At 40.1% G+C, this 16,807-nt stretch overlaps 1 protein-coding gene across 4 annotated transcripts in view; it reads right to left on the bottom strand.

Moving 5' to 3' along the window:
• Positions 1-1,100: 1,100 nt before the first annotated feature.
• Positions 1,101-16,807, bottom strand: part of RB1CC1 (RB1 inducible coiled-coil 1) — a 79,517-nt gene continuing 63,810 nt past the window's right edge. For 3 of the 4 annotated variants that reach the window (XM_077352421.1, XM_077352422.1, XM_077352424.1), the window contains 4 exons: positions 10,143-10,201; positions 5,905-6,041; positions 3,164-3,234; positions 1,101-2,330 (listed from right to left, as the gene is read on the bottom strand). In XM_077352421.1, the coding sequence (XP_077208536.1) occupies positions 2,253-2,330; positions 3,164-3,234; positions 5,905-6,041; positions 10,143-10,201 (345 nt within the window). In that variant the 3' untranslated portion in view covers positions 1,101-2,252. The remainder of the gene's footprint in view (positions 2,331-3,163; positions 3,235-5,904; positions 6,042-10,142; positions 10,202-16,807) is intronic. The other variant, XM_077352423.1, reaches the window with a different exon arrangement.

Here is a 16,807-nt window from a genome sequence, read left to right as displayed (position 1 = left end):
TGTTGTTGTGGAGCCTGATGAAATAAGGTGGCATTACATAGCAATCATACTTCCATAAGCTAGCCAGACTGCATATCTAGCAACTATGTAAACTAAATATTTTTCAGATGACTGTTCAGAATCATTACTGAATGTTAGGGTTTTGTTTGACAGAATTTCCATTTTAGATACACACCAAGGTTATAAAATGAAACAGATGACAGATATTCCTGAAAAACCAAGGCCATTATTAAATGTCTATTCTAAAAGTATGACTTAATGAGTTAATACTTAAACAGTTACTTCCTAAAGTTCTTCTGAGAGGTTGGTATAAGCAATGAACAAAGTTCCATAAGTGGCTGGCTTTTCAGTAGAGTTTAATTAGGAACACACAATCCATTTGAGAAAAAATTGGGACATGACGTTTAATAACTGGCTTCAGACGTTGTGAGAATTGCTCCCAAGTTGGATGTCCATGTGCTTTGAATTTTTGACTTTCAATTGCTATATACTTACACTTACAAGCCTTCCTGTTCAGACATCACAATGAACTTCCAAGCATACAACATTTGCTTTAAGCACTTGTCACACTACTGGAAACATGGCTTCACGTTCACTGTTGTACTTATTTTATCTCAGCGTTCTTCTGAATTGTGGCAGCACATCTGAACCATTATGTATCTGTTTACAGAACTGCTGAAAATTCCCCATCTTCCTTCAAGCACAGTACAGCATAGGGGGATGATTCCTCCACCCAATTCTTGTGAAGTATGCTAGAATGAGCGTGTAACTGACCTGAAGTCAACTGGAGAACAGAGATTCAAACAAGACCAAGTCCATCACTTCCAACTATTACATTATGCTGGTGCTTACAGCAAAAGAAATGCAACAACAGACGCAGATACTTTTTTATCTTTCCAACTCCAAGCACCATTCAGTTATAAACCTAAGCAGAAAAAAAGTATATCTGAAACTGACCCAAACTTTATCCGAGTACAAGATTCCTAGGAACAAGGGGAAACCAGTATACTCTCTAATAATTGTTCCATAACACAAAATAACAAGGTACAATTAGAATGACAGTTTCCAAGACAAGAAAAAATTTAGAACAGTCGTTTGCCTTGTCCCAAGTAATTTAAGCCATTTTATTTATATGTTTTGCTGTGCAAACATGAACTGTCATTGAAATTATTACCTCAACCATACACTGAAAACTATAGAATGCTGTTTCTTTTGGAATAATACAGGCATTTTATATTCATAAAAATTGTTATACATTTAAATTTTATATTTACAAGAACAGTCTTGAATAGAACTGCTGTCCAACACTGGTGTTTAAAAAGCATGCAGACCATTCAAACATTTACAGTTTCAAATCTTTATTGTTTTAAAATTCTACATGTCTTTTACAATACAATAATTTGTTACTTAAATGACCTTTTTATAGTTAATGTACAATGAATTTTTTTCCTCCTGAATCTTGGCCATGAAATACAATTTCATCAATATGATTTTTCTGAATAGATTAATACAAGACTTTTTCTGCGGTTTGGGGAAGGCCCTAATGCTTTATTGAAAGACAAGAGCACAGCTACTTCCCATCAAAATCTGTGATCAAATGTTCAAAAGTTATTTTGAAGACTGCAGATTTACATATGACTGATTCATTATCAGCCTATCAAATGAATTCTTCTTCTGTGTCTTTTATACTAAAGGGCTTTTTAATGCAATGAAGCAAGTGCAGTTGTTACCTTTCATTTACTGAGGCAAACTCATGTTGAAGAAAATTATGATTATCCACATGCAATGAACACTCCTCTTTAAATAACTGATGGATTTATACTTATTATAAAGAACTTGTTAAAGAGTGCAAGTACTTTGATAATGATTTCACCAAAGGACGAATGCTGGTAATAATGGTAGCTAACATTTAAACAGCTAATAAGAACTAATGTATATTTAACAGGCAATTAACATGGCTATTAAACAAGCCATGATAAAAAAAAAAAGATTTGCCCTTTCAGAAAAATGAACTCATTTGGTCCACATGTCTAAAGTTATCCGGGTAAAAAACTGGAACAGTTGGGCCAGACATTTTGATGAAATTCTTGCTTCTAAAAATAACACGTTAAAAAGGGGAGGGGGAATGCGTATTGGGAAGCATTGTCATGTGACCTCAGTATAAAAAGATGATGGCCTGCTACTTGGAGTGATAAATGAGCACTGAAGGCCAAGCCAGAAAAAATGGTGATGAGCTGAGTTTCCATCATGTGTTATACTTTCTTGTTCCATGGCACTGCTTTTACTCTGTAGAACTTTGTACCTAGTGGAACTTTAAATCTGTTTTGTGCCTGAGCAAAAAACAAAGAAACAAAAAGTGTTATTTAGAATGATGTAGCAGAACCAGACTTCAAAGATTACATAAATCTTTCCAAACCTTAGCTGCTGTTTTTGATGGCTTTGTTTGAAGCTGATCTCCTAGTCCAGTTATTCATGCACAAGAACATCTTCACTTTCTGTGCTACTTTGTACTAGCACAATGGTAGCTAACTATAAACCAAATGGCCTTGCACAGCCTCAGTGGCCAGTTATTCTGAGAAGCAAGTGAATTTGTGCATGCAAGGATAAAGACTGCTCTCTGGAGGTGCATACAGCTAGAGCCATCTAAAAGAAGGAGAAGTCTAAAGAAATGAAGTCCTAAAAAGGGAGAGATGGAAACCAGATAACTCTTTTTGAACAGCAACTGATGGAAATCACCATAGTTTTGTGATGCCTTGCTTCTTGATAAACATTAGGTGAGTAGCTATAGGCAAGATCCTCAATAAATTTTCCAGGTAGCTTCCTTGAGATAAAATAATATCCATCCATATTTATATAATGTATTTTTAGTCATCAAAGTTGTTCAAGAATGATTTCATTAATAAACAGCAGTAGAGGTGGCTAAACTGGACTATTTTATAAAATATGGAAGTGGAATAAGGAGAAAAATCAGAGCTGAACTGAAAGTGAAGTCTGAATTTATTAATTTCAGATTACTCTGTTACTCCTGCTCAATAGCACTGCAGCCACAAAAAATGGTCCCAAGTAAATCTGGAGCCACTGCTTACTCCTGCACCATGCTTTTAAAAAGGATTCAGATACAACTCAACAAGAAAAAAATCAATTTTCAGTGAATTTTCCTTACCTTTTTAGCCTGACAATATTCCTTTTCCATTACTTTTCCTAGCACCCATGGTCTTCTAGATGCACCTGAAGCTACATGAAAAATACCCATTACTTGTGGCATGATTAATGTGCAAAAAATACTTTAAAAGCAAGATGAAAATTGTCTGTGACAAGGTTAACAGCCTCTTTTAGATTTTGAAAAATATATATATAGTCTGAGATTAATGTTAAACCAGGAAAAACATGCACCCTTCACAGAAGTACATATTTTGCAGAACACAAAACTTCTCAGTCCTGGCCCTCACATGGTGGAATGAGCTCCCTGAAGAGATCACAGGCCCCTGCTCAAACTCCCATAATTACGCAGGGCCTGTAAAAGGGAGCTCCTCCATCAAGCATTTGCTTAAGGCCAACCGACCCCCCCCACTTAAGGGCTCTGTCTAAGTTACGTTTCCTGTTGAAATATTGTTCTAGTTGATATGTTATGATTGTTATATTTGTTATATTTGTTAATTAATTAATTAATTATTTAATAGTTGGATTTATATACTGCTGTTCGCTAAAAGGTCTCATGGCGGTTCACAATAAAATAAAATCAAAGTAAAATTACATAAAACCCCATAAATACCCCATTATTATAATAAAAAGATGTCATTCTATTCTATAACTCTCCCCACTTTCCCCGCTTGTTCAGAGAAAGGTTGGATGTTAATTCTGTAAGAAAGAGAGGAGAGAAAAACTTGCTTAGGGATCTTGGATGGAACCCAGGCTCTGCCCTGGCCTCAACCAAAGGCCTGGCAGAAGAGCTCTGTCTTACAGGCCCTGCGGAAAGATGGTAGTTCCGACAGGGCGCTTAGCTCCTCCGGGAGCTCATTCCACCAGGTTGCGGCCAGGACCAAAAAGGCCCTGGCCCTGGTCGAGGCCAGGCGAACGTCCCGGGTGCCCGGGACAGTCAGTAGATTCATACCCGCAGAGTGGAGAGCCCTGCAGGGGGCATAAGCAACCAAACGGTCCCGCAGGTAAGTAGGACCCAAGCCGCGTATGGCCTTAAATGGCCTTAAACACCTTAAACTTGACCCGGAAACAGATTGGTAACCAATGGAGATGACGGAGTACCGTCTGAATATGGGCCCTCCAAGGTGTCCTAGTGAGGACCCTAGCTGCCGCATTTTGTACTAGCTGTAACTTCCGGATCAAAGTCAAGGGTAGGCCTGCATAGAACGAGTTACAGTAGTCTAGTCTGGAAGTGACCGTTGCATGGATCACAGTGGCTAGGTGTTCTGAGGATAGGTAGGGCGCTAGTAGCCGGGACTGGCGAAGATGAAAAAAGGCCGTCTGGGCTACTTTCATAACTTGAGCCTCCATAGACAGGGAGGCGTCAAAAGTCACTCCCAAGTTTCTGACCACTGGTGTAGATGTTAATTGTACACCATTCAGGCATGGGAGGCGCACTTCCTGGTCCTACCCTCTTCTGCCCAGCCACAGGACCTCTGTCTTGGAGGGGTTGAGTTTCAGGAGACTCTGCCTGAGCCATCCAGCCACTGCTTCCAAACAACTGGAGAATGTATCTGGGGGGGGGGAGTCTGGCCATCCGTCCATTAGGAGATAGAGCTGGGTGTCATCCGCATATTGGTGGCACCCTAGCCCATAACCCCGAACCAACTGGGCCAGAGGGCACATGTAGATGTTGAACAACGTGCGGGAGATTACCGCCCCCTGTGGAACCTCACAAGGGAGCTCGCAGGGATCCGATATTTCATCCCCCACTGCCACCCTCTGCGTCCGGTTCCGGAGGAAGGAGGCCAGCCATTGCAGTGCAGTCCCCCTAAATCCGGTCCCGGCGAGGCGGTGAACAAATAGCTCGTGGACAACCACATCAAATGTGGCCGACAGATCTAATAACATGAGAATGGCGGACCCGCCTCAATCCAGCTGGTGTTGGATATCATCATTATGATGTGGCCATTATAATGTTCTATGTAATTTACCCTATGACGTTATATGTAAACCACCCAGAGCCATATGGAAGGGTGGTATAAAAATCTAAATAAATAAATACATAAATATAATAGCATGAGGCAATTATCTATGCTTGGAAGATCCCGCCCACCAAAAATATTTATTGCATTTATAGACTGCCTCTCCTCTACAACAGGGTTCAAGTGATCTTGCATCAATTTTAGTATATATTTAAAACAGCAAAAGTCAACAAATTAAAATAAAATCCAATCATAACTTAAATTGTTTAACAAGTGTTCACAGAACAGCACTAGAAGGTATTGGCTTTGAACGTGAATCTCTGGATTCAAACTTTTGTGTTCTAGGCCAGGGGTCCCCAACCTTTTTGAGGCTGGGGACCAGCGGCAGCAGGAAGAGTGATTTCCCTGCCGCGCACGCACCTTTTTTTTGGCCGTGCAAGCGCATTGTGTGTGTGCAGCCCTGCTTCCCTCTCCCCCCTCCCACAGTAAGAAGCTTGTCGGGCCGCAAGCTTGAGGCCTGGGAAGTTTCTTACTGCGGGGGAGGGGCGGAGAGAGGGAGCCGTGGCCCGGCACCGGTCCGCAGCCTGGTGGTTGGGGACCACTGTTCTAGGCTAACTTGGAATTACTTGCAGAATGTTATTCTGTTTTACAATTAAATATAACTTGAACAGTTTTTATTTACATATATATGCATACTCACACATAATAATTATGATATTAATAATTAAATCTTAAGAATATTCCAAATGCATGAGATCACATGTATTCGTATGACACTTACCACACTCACCTGGTTTGAGGTCCAGTGCAGCGAGAGATTCTGAGTGCAGGAAATACAAAGTTGGGCTAACAGTAAATAATACATAGTTGTCATGCCGTTCATCCAAAATAATGAGAACCAAATCGCCAACCTGAAAACTGGATAAAAAGCAAACACACAGAAATGATGTCTGAATCATTGGTTGTGCCATGGATATCCACTCTTGAGAAAAAACTTTGCTCATATGGTCTATCCAAACAGTTAATACTGTCTCTGGGTTTCAACCGAGCAAAGGAAACGATAAAACAAAGAATCCTAGATATCCATCGCCAACAGGATTTCAATCAAGTAAAAAATCCACTTTTTCCAATGCCTCCACTTAATAATTTGAGGCCATTACCTTATTTATCTAATCTTGTTTTCCCAGAACATAGGAGATCATTTACTCTCTTACAATATAACATGCTCCCATCCGCTTTTAGGGAAGGCTTATTAAAAAAAATACCCATCTATGATCGTTTATGCATCTGCCAGGATGGGAGCATTGAGACATCTGAACATGTATAACTACAATGTAGGCTATACGATCAATTCAGGGTCGAATTTATATCTTCCCTACAGAATAAGCCCAACTCAGAGGCAATCACAGACATGTTGTCAGACAAAAGCATAGAAATAACTTCTGTTGTGGCCAGATTTGCTTGGAGAGCAATCAAAACAAGGAAGAGCTGGTTGGATTCGGAGCAACTTAGGTAGAGATAGTCTGAATTGCTTGAGATAATGCTTGTGAGTTTTAAAACCAGAATGATTCTTATAACTGGAATGTTTTTATCTTTTATAATATTTAATTTATCAATGTTTCTTTTATCTTGTTAATGCCAGATGTTTTTATGTACCTTGTAATTTGACTACTGGTCTAGTACCGTAATAATAAAGAGAGACACACAAAAAGAGAATGCTTTGAGGGACTTATTGATTCACTTTTGGTGCAGTATTAAACAGATCTGCTTCATGACTGTCACAGAATCTTCTATCATTGTATCCTTAACACTATTTCACTCCCTTATATATTTGGGAAACAGCCTCCTGGGAGGAGACTGTCCAGGGCCTTGCCCATCCAGGTCCACCCTGACTGGCCCTCCCCCTCCAGCTCCCATCCTCCCTCCTTGCCTGCTAGAAGCCTTGTGGCTACAGCCTCCATTGTTGCCCACGAGGAGAGAGGCAGCAACAGATCTTTGCAGCCCGCAGGCATACTCCTGCAGGGAGGGAGCTGGGCGGGGGGATTTGCAGCCTCCCTACGGGTCACAAAGCCCTGTTGCCACCAGTGGGGGGGAGCTTTCTACTCACTTTAGGCCACTTTAGCCTCCCTCTCACGCCTCCCTGCCTGTCGCCCCTTTCAAAGCCCATTTTTAAAATGGGCTTTGATACTAGTCTATTATAAACAGACAGTTATACTGTGAACTGTAAACAGACAAGCTTTACTGCAAGATGAGAGTCACAAAAAAATTTAGGTTGGATGCTGCAGATCTGTTCTGCTATTGGATTTTGCTCTGATACCCAATACAAGCCCCCCCCCCCCCCAATTCAGGAACTTTTCTGTGAGGCTTTGCTGTGATGGGGATGGGGATAATATGAGAGTATTGAGGATAGTGTGATCTGTATTTTACAAGCAACCACCATCCTCAGACAGGCTGTGATTAAGCTTGAAGCAGAGGAGTAAAATGAGGTTTGGCATGATGTTGTATGCCTTGAATTCTCTGCTGTCTTGGTTATTAGTCTGGAAAACAAGAGGGAAGCCTGCAAGACTTGCAAGGAGCGAGAATCCCATCTCACTTGAATGTTCACTTGAACACTGAATGAAGAACTGCCTTGTCCACTTGAACCTCACATCTTGCTGGCAAATTCAAAGCTTAGTGATGTACAAACATGTTTGCTAACAACCCAGTGACATCTCTGCAGATCTTGGTCAAAGGCATTCCATCCAGGAAAGCGGCAAAATAAGCCATTGCCCTAGTGAAATGAGCATGAGTGTTCAATGGGTATGGCAATCTTGCCCTATTATAACACTCCATCATGGTCCTGACAATCCATCAAGTCTAAGATGACTTCTCCTACCTCTCTTGGGGCATCTAAAACCAACAAACCGGACTCTACCCCTGCAAAACTCCTGGGTTCTCTTGAAGTAAAATAATAATGCTCTCCTAACAACAAAATAATGCAACAAGCACTTCATTCTCAGAACCTGGTGCAAGAAAAAACATGGGAAACCAATATCTTGGGATAAATGGAACCCAGAAACTACTTTAGGAAGAAATTAAGACTACAGCATAGGATTACCCTTTCAGGAAAGAACTTCAAAAAGGAGGGACCTATCTAAAGAGCTGTTAGCTCACTGACTGTCCAGCATCTAAGAAACATAGTTTCATAGAAAGATCTGCCAAAGAACATGTAGTAAGACTTGAGGATTAACTGTGCTAACACAACAAACAGAGCAGTGGAATTGGCTTCCCAAGCAGGTGGTGAGCCCTTCCTCCCTGGAGGTTTTTTAAACTGTGACTGGACAGATACTTATCATGGATGCTTTTAGCTGATCCTGCATTGAGCATGGGGTTGGACTTGATGGCCTGTATGGCCCCTTCCAACTCTAGAATTCTATGAGACTACTAGAGTATTAAAGGATCACAGGGTGGGCTGAGATTACCTAGCTCCTTAAGAACCCACAAAGGATAGGAGAAAACTTATAGCAGCCTGATGAACCTTCAAAGAACAAAATTATGAGCCCTTATCTTTTCTGTGTAATACTAATCAAATATATCTTTCAAACATGTGCCACCAGGCAATATGTCCCTCTTATAACACCAAAGGGGAAATTGCCTCCATTTATACATATAGGATTTCTTAGTGTTAGGCTTGCATGACTGAACTCCTTAGAAAATATTAGGTCTCAGTCTGAAGCATCTAAACCAGTGGTTCTCAACCTGGGGGTCGGGAACAACCCTTTTACAGGGGTCGTGGCAGGGCGAGCAGCTTGGCGGGGGGGGGGGGGCTGCCACTGTTACCACTCCTTCTGAAGGCGCCCGCCAATTTATATACAATTTATAACCAATATAAATACAATCATGAACAATCTTCATGCCATTGGTCAGTTTCGTTTTAATTTCTGTGAAAGAACACTTGCATAATTTTCTGGTTGGGAATCACCACAACATGAGAAATTGTACTAAAGGGTTGCAGCATTAGGAAGGTTGAGAACCACTGATCTTAACCATCAGGACGTGGTTCAGACTGCAATGAATCACTTGATTGATGCTGATTAAATAAGGTTGGTTTGGTAGGGGAAGGAACTGGCCCCAGGATCGGAAATTATTTGATGAGCCCAAACGGGTTCTACCAGAATTATGTTTGATCTTTCCCTCCTGGCTTTCTCTATTTCCCTGATAAAGAGAGGGAACACAGGAAACACATAAAACAGGAATCACTGGACAAAATCTGCCCAACTGCAGCTGGAGATTTCTAATTTTCATTTATTACTGTTCCTCTCTCTACACACACACACACACACACACACACACACACACAATTAAACAAAGAATCCTGCCAATGAATAAGTTGATTTCAAATTTGGCTTCATTAAATTATACTATAAAACTTTTTAAAAGTCTCATGCAGGCAGACACATGTGACCTGCTCATTAATCCCACCACATAAATTCTCTGCCTATGTGAACCTGCTGTGTGCCTCTTTCTAAAGCAAATCTGCATTGCTCACTAGGTCATTTGAGTTGCTTCTTCCTGCTCTACAGCATATCCATCTGGTTTGTGAGCAAACAATTTAGGAATTTTCAGATATACCAACATCTTAAATGCTCAAGATGCTTTCCTTATAGCAGATATAGACTTCAGTATTTGGTTATATGCAATTTACAAGCAAATCTGAATGGCTTAATGTCTCTTAACATACTACAGGTAAGGAATTTTCCAACAAACACTTTAATCATACAATGTAGCTTCCACTCAATACTTTTAAAAAACAAAGCAAGCAACCAGAGGAAGATCTGTCAACTCTACTTTAATAATGTCATACAAGCTTAGATGAAACAAAAGGAAGAGTATGAATCTCATGAAAAGCTTTCAAACATGTTAAGAGAATAATATGAAATAGATATAGTGATTAATTCTTTTAAAAAGTACCCACAGACAAAGAAGAATCTAAACAGAATGAAACACTTTCATTTAACGTTCATCAAAATAAATACTTACTCTCTGATAGCTATTTTTTCAGAGTGTCTTAGTGACACTGAAGACATGCTTTGAGACATCTGTAAAAAGAAGAAAGCATACTTATTATCCTATTTTGTCTACATTAGCGTTTTAACATTGGTAAAGCGGGACACCATTACACACTCTACCCGCAAACTCTCAACTGAACAAAGTAACTTCAAGTTGTTCCCATGTTGTTTGCTTCATTCATATAAATATGTCTATTAATTCTGATTTCAGTAAGTATTTTTAAAGGCCAGGTCACACGCATGCATACGTATAATTTGATTATTTATGTCCTATCTGCATTTTTAAATCTGTCATGACACATTTTGTAGTGCCTCATAGGGACCATATCCAGCTTTGACTCATTTACATGGGCTTCCAATTTATCTCTGATCACAACTCAAGGTGCTGGGGTTGACTTCTAAAGTCTTATATCATTCTAGACCAGCATACCTTGAGGACTGCTTACTCCCACATGAACCTACCTGACTGCTACTGTCATCTTCTGAGGTCCTGTTTTGGGTGTCCTTGCTTTATAAAGTTAGGTGGGTGGGCAAACCATGTGAGGGCCTTCCCAGCCATGGCACCAAAACTACAACTCTTTAGGGATATTTTTGTCTGTCTTTCACTAGCAGATAATTTCACTAGTGATCTGCCTTCCTGTGTTATATTTTAATTACTGTTTTCCATGCTTTTATAAATATTTAGTTTAGTCCAAGTTTTAAATTGTTTTTATAATTCAAATGTGTTTTTATCATTCTTATTTTAGCTGTACAGGTGGCTCTGATATGGCAGAAAAATGGAACATCAATTTTATCGATCAATAATAAATACATATCACAGCACATGTGGGAACCAGTTCTAAATCCTTGCTTATTCTGAACAGATGAACGTTGGGGGATACTGATCATGGTTTAATTTGTGGTAACTCCATAGACAATTTTAACAAGTGCAAAACTTGGAAAGGGGATAGGAAACTGCACTGGATCCCATCATTTATCATTTAGACAACAACAGGCTGCCCTCACATTTTCCATTCACTGTGTAATTCCTGCCAGGTACCCTGAAATGCTTTGGGGGATTTCCCTATTTTCTTCTAACTTCCCCAGAGAAGTGTCAGAAAGTAATTCTATGCTTTCCTGGAAACATCTATTAAAATGTTAATTTATTATGACCTCATCTCTGACCAGGCAGTTATGAAATATTAGACCTCGTTAGCTAGTGCAATGTTGTGCAGGGATGGATTCCACAATCCATTTACAGATTATACTGATGGGTGCAGATCTTTCTGGCATTCCCCTATACCAGGCTTTCCTTTCCAGCCCTGGCAAAGTTTACTCCTGGGATAGTGGAATCCTCAGACTAACGGGCACATGCAGGAGGGAAGCTGCAGAGGGGAGGGCAAAAAGGACAAACTTGCCCCTTCTGCCATATTTGTCAGTAAAGTTTTCCTGAAAGAAGGGAGTGATTTTACTTCCTCCCCACTACATCCTCTAAACCTGAAGGTCTGTACAAGAAGTTCCTTTTTGGGCACTCTTTTTTTTAACAGTACAATCCCAATTTGAGTACATATGGTCTGAATGGCAGATAATGTTCTCTCGTCCAAAATGTTGGAAAGGGGAGCCTATAAATTAAAATAAGTTCTACACTGTATGACTGCTAGTACCACAAGATCATTTGTTTGGTGTCATTATCTCCTTTTCATCTTTTAAATATTCCCAAGAGCCAAGGGTGCTGCACATGAATGTCAATGTAAATGACACACAAGAACTTCCCCTATGGGAAGAGCCATTTCTAAAGAAACAGCGTAGTGAAAAAAGACAAACCAGCATCAGTAACACAGTTAAGAATCTATTCGCTCTTCATAAGCTAGTCCCTCAGGCTTTAAAAAGGCTTCATGTAGCCTTTTAAGTACAACAGATCCTGGATTACTGGTAGACAGGACTGAATGAAAATTCAAAATGGTGTTTAAATGTCTTTAAACTTTTTACTGGGGAGGAGCAGCGTTGCAGAACTCTCATGGGAAAGAAGGTGGCTTGATTTAATATTTTAGCAGGTATCTAATCATCACCTATTATAACATGAGGATGCTAGCATGCCTTTCAGAAGAACCAACGGGGAGTTCTCCAGACCTAATGTTTTCTTCCAGTATTGATCTGTCTTACAGAATATAGTTTTAGGATTATTGTACCCAAGAAAAATGACTCTAGAAGAAAAAAGCTTTTTTGGGGTACCCAAGTTTTTACTATGTGAAGGAGTCTCAAAACAGCTTACAATGACCTTCATTTCCTCTCCAAACAACAGCTCTGAAAGAGCTGTGACTGCCCAAGGTCATGCAGATGGCTGCATGTGGAGGAGGAGTGGGGAATCAAGCCCCGTTCCCCAGATTAGAGGCTGCCGCTTTTAACCATTACACCATGCAGGCTTTTTAGAGCGGTGGTTCTCAACCTGGGAGTCAGGACCCCTTTGGGGGTTGAACAACCCTTTCACATGGGTTGTGGCAGGGCAAGCAGTTTGGCCGGGAGGGGCACCATCCCCACAACAGCCTTGCGGGGTAGATGGAGATAGGGCATTCGGCCTGTCTGGAGCAGCGGAAAACAGCAAGATCAGCATGGTGGAACAAGAGGTTGAACTGAACTTAGAAACCCTGGGAAAAAACCAATTTATATGCAATCATGAACAATGGATCTTCATGCCATTGGTCAGTTTTAGTTTAATTTCTGTGAAAGAATGCTTGCATAATTTTATGGTTGGGGGTCACCACAACATGAGGAACTGTATTAAAGGATTGCGACATTAGGAAAGTTGAGAACTGAGTGATCAGTAAATGATAATGTTCTTTTAATCATATATGCAATAGTCCTTGACTTTAAAAACCTGGAGCGCTAAACAGCAAACAAAAGCTATTATGAAAATCAGACATTTTTCTGCATTCACTAGATCACAGCTGCACTTAATGCATTAACAATCTTGTCACTATATTTACAGTAATCAGCATCAATTAAAATTTACACTTCTGGCCATGTAAAGCAAAGAGCAGAAAAAGCTACCACTCCACCCTTCCTGTTTGTTAGGATAGGTCAATTAGAAAATATGATTTTCATGAAGTGACTGAGTTGATCCTAGATACTGTGAGCAGGTTTTTATAAAACTCAAACATGAATATGGTGCCTATATGACATTCCCCATTCTTTTTAGAATCACTGCCTTTATAGCAACTTATTTAGCATCTTCAGTGTTCAGTCATAAAGATCACATCACTGAAAAACTGAGCACAGGTGATTTGCCTGCTTATTGCACCAGATAGATAAGAATAGGCCCCTAAAATAGAATCTGATCAATGGAAAACTGAACCGAAATCCTCAGATTCACAATACATCTGGAGACTGAGCTGAGAACACACTTCACAACTCTTCCTTGTTATAAACATCTGACATATAATCAGAGCATTGTTGTTGTGACGTAAATAAAAGGTTTTACAGACAATATCTTGAATAGAGTTACCAGATGTCCTCTTTTTAGAGAATTTTTTTTCTCTTTTCCTGGCATCTATTTAACAAAATCTTTTAAACAAAATGAATAAAATGTCCTCTTTCTGGGTTGGAAAGTTAGGAATATTCCCCATCAGTAGCAATTAGGGATTAGCTGATCCAGAATACAGTGGCCAGGATCCTCACAGCCACACCATGGAGATCCCACGCCTGGCCCATTGTATATCAACTGCAATGGTTGCCAGTCGAATTCTAGATCAGGCTAAAGGTTCAGGTAATTAACTTCAAGGCCATACGTGGTCAGGGCCCAGTGTACCTGAGGGACCACCTCCCTGCCTATGCCCCCAAAAGAGCTCTATGCTTCAATGCCACCAACTGGCTAATGGTCCCTGGCCCTTAAGAAGTCCACCTGGCCTCAACCAGGGCCAGGGCCTTCTCTGTCCTGGCCCCCATCTGGTGGAACGAGCTCCCAGATGAGATCAGGGCCCTGACGGAGATAAAGCAGTTCCGCAGGGCCTGCAAAAGGGAGCTCCTCCACCAGACATTTGGCTGAGGCCAGACACAACCAATAAACGCCAGCAAGCCCCCCCCCCCTCCGAAATCCACCAAGATTCCTGGACCTATTGTATTATTACTATTTAATGTTATACAGTTACTTTGTTATTATCAGTTAATATTATTAATGTTATAATGTTATACTGTTATATTGTTATACTGTGATACTGTTATTAATTACTGTATGTTTTTAATGAAGACTGTTTCATGTATTGTTGATTAGTTTAATGTAAACCGCCCTGAGCCTTCGGGGAGGGCGGTATATAAATCTAATAAATAAATAAATAAATAAATAAATAAATAAATAACTAGATTAATTTGGTATATACCTGCAGGATCTCTGAATCAACAATTCGAATTTGATATTTAGATACATAATCCCTCCCTCTCTTCTGCTGTTATAAAGGTTACTAGAACGTAGCCATCTGTGATCTGGGTACCTGACCAACTTAGGTGAAAGCCTATTGTAAGCCTGTTAGCTTGGATCCTATGCCTTACTTCCCCTTGCACTGAGCCCTGTACATTCAAAGGATGGTTCATGGACATGTTCCTTGGTGCTCGGCAGTTTTGGCTCATGAAAGGACAGTGATCTTGCATTAGTGGAAACATTTAGTGCCCAAAGAACATGCTCTGGAACAGAGGACTGCCCTGCAATGACCCAAATTCCAACCCCTAGACTGCTTGTTGGGCGACCCTGGGCCCATCACTGTTTTGCAAAGAACTACTGTGATGATAAAACAGATGAGGGGAGAATCACAGATAGCACCTGAACTCCTTGGAGGAAGGTCTGGATAAAGATGCACTACATAAACAAACAAGCTCTAGGATCTGAACCCAAGCCCTTTGCTGGCTAGGATAAGATCATACAACCAATAATCTGCCATCCTTCTTTCCTTGCTTAAAAAAAATCTACTTTGGATGTTGATTCTCTGATCATCTATGCCTTAACTTTCTTGAAGATAGTTTATTATAAGCTGTTCATAGTAAGCTTAGGACATGGCAACATCCAAGATCCTTAAACGATTCTGGGATGTCCAAAAGAGTTGCATTTAGTCACCCCTTCTAGTTAATCTGCACATAGACTACTATGAATGTCCAAAAGATTATTTGTATATCATTATCAAAGGTAGATTGAAGTGGGTAGCCGTGTTGGTCTGGAGCAGCAGAACAAATTTTGAGTCCAGTGGCACCTTTAAGACCAACAAAATTTTATTCAAGTTATGAGCGCTTGTGTGCATGCACACTTTCTCAGAGATATTGGATCTGAGGAAACTCATAGCTTGAATAAAATTTTGTTGGTCTTAAAGGTGCTACCAGACTCTACATTCATTATCAAAGATATGCAGCAATTCTACTCTCAGAACAGCACAAAAGTCAAAGTAGCAACTGAGGGGGAAACCAACCATAGAACCTGGCAGACACCTAAATAAACACGAATCCTGTGGAAGTTTAAAATGCTAACAACTTTTTATTGTAGCTTAAACTTACATGAAATAAACTCCACTTTGTCAAATGTGTATAACAAACCTTCACTAGGCAGACATGTACATTCAATGTTATAAACAAAAAATGTAAACTTTAGGGTCGAAGAGCCTTGAAATGCAAGAAATACCAGTTGATATATATGTCATCAAGAATCTATAAGGTACTAATTGGTGATCATGTCTCCCTGGTTTTGCTAAGGTATGTCTGAGTTATTTCACGTCATTAGGAGATGGTGTTACACTTCCTGATGAACTCTTACTTGGTGGTTTCATGATGGAGCCTTCCTCCAAACCAGGGACAACTGGTTTAGCCAAATATGGCTGTGCTTGTTAAGTCCTATTGTTATATTCTCTGTTGATATTTTTTTACAGGGTGCAGTCCTTGGCTTTGTGCCTCTGCGGTTTTAGAAGCTATTCTAGGTTGGGAGATTTTTTTTTTTGGCTACTCTTCCCTGTCCAGCTCAGGACGGCTCACAACATGTTTAAAACAAGTTACATTCATAATACTTTATTAAACAGATTTTTCAATATATACGCTTACAGAGGTGGCTACTTGATGTTGAGAGGGTTTAGTAGATTGGATGTATTCTCAGGTAGGGAGGCCAGTATTTTAAGATGAACAGTTTTGAACAGTTGTCTGGAAGCAAGGAAAGGCTGGCCAAGACATGTGCGAGAAAGTCACTGGTGGCCTGTTGTCCCCTCTTTGGGGCACATCTTGAAGAAATTCATACAGTACTTCAAAAATAGCATAATAGCTTAGGAGCACAGCTTCCTGGAACTTTGGAAAAGAGTTGGAACTGCAAGTTTAACCCTTGCAGTAGGCATGCATGAAAACACCAGTTCTGCATGGCCCTCCATCTCTTGCTTTGCTCTCACCATTGAAAAGGTTAGTCAAGTATATGTACTAATTTGTGTGCTCTGTATGACTGATTGTTGTTCTGAAGCTTTAGCAAAGAGAAATATGGCTTAAAATTGAATTGATCAAATTATAAATTGCCTTATGAACAATGGATATGGCCAGAGCTATACTTCCTGAGAATTTGTCAAATCTAAATACTGGTACTTACATGCTAGTAGAAAATTTCAACAGAGATCAAATTCTTAAAACATGCTTCTTCCTGAAGTGATA

The sequence above is a fragment of the Paroedura picta genome, chromosome 9, assembly GCF_049243985.1.
Source record: "Paroedura picta isolate Pp20150507F chromosome 9, Ppicta_v3.0, whole genome shotgun sequence".
Taxonomy (NCBI): Eukaryota; Metazoa; Chordata; class Lepidosauria; order Squamata; family Gekkonidae; genus Paroedura; species Paroedura picta.
This window is presented reverse-complemented; position numbering and strand designations above follow the sequence as displayed.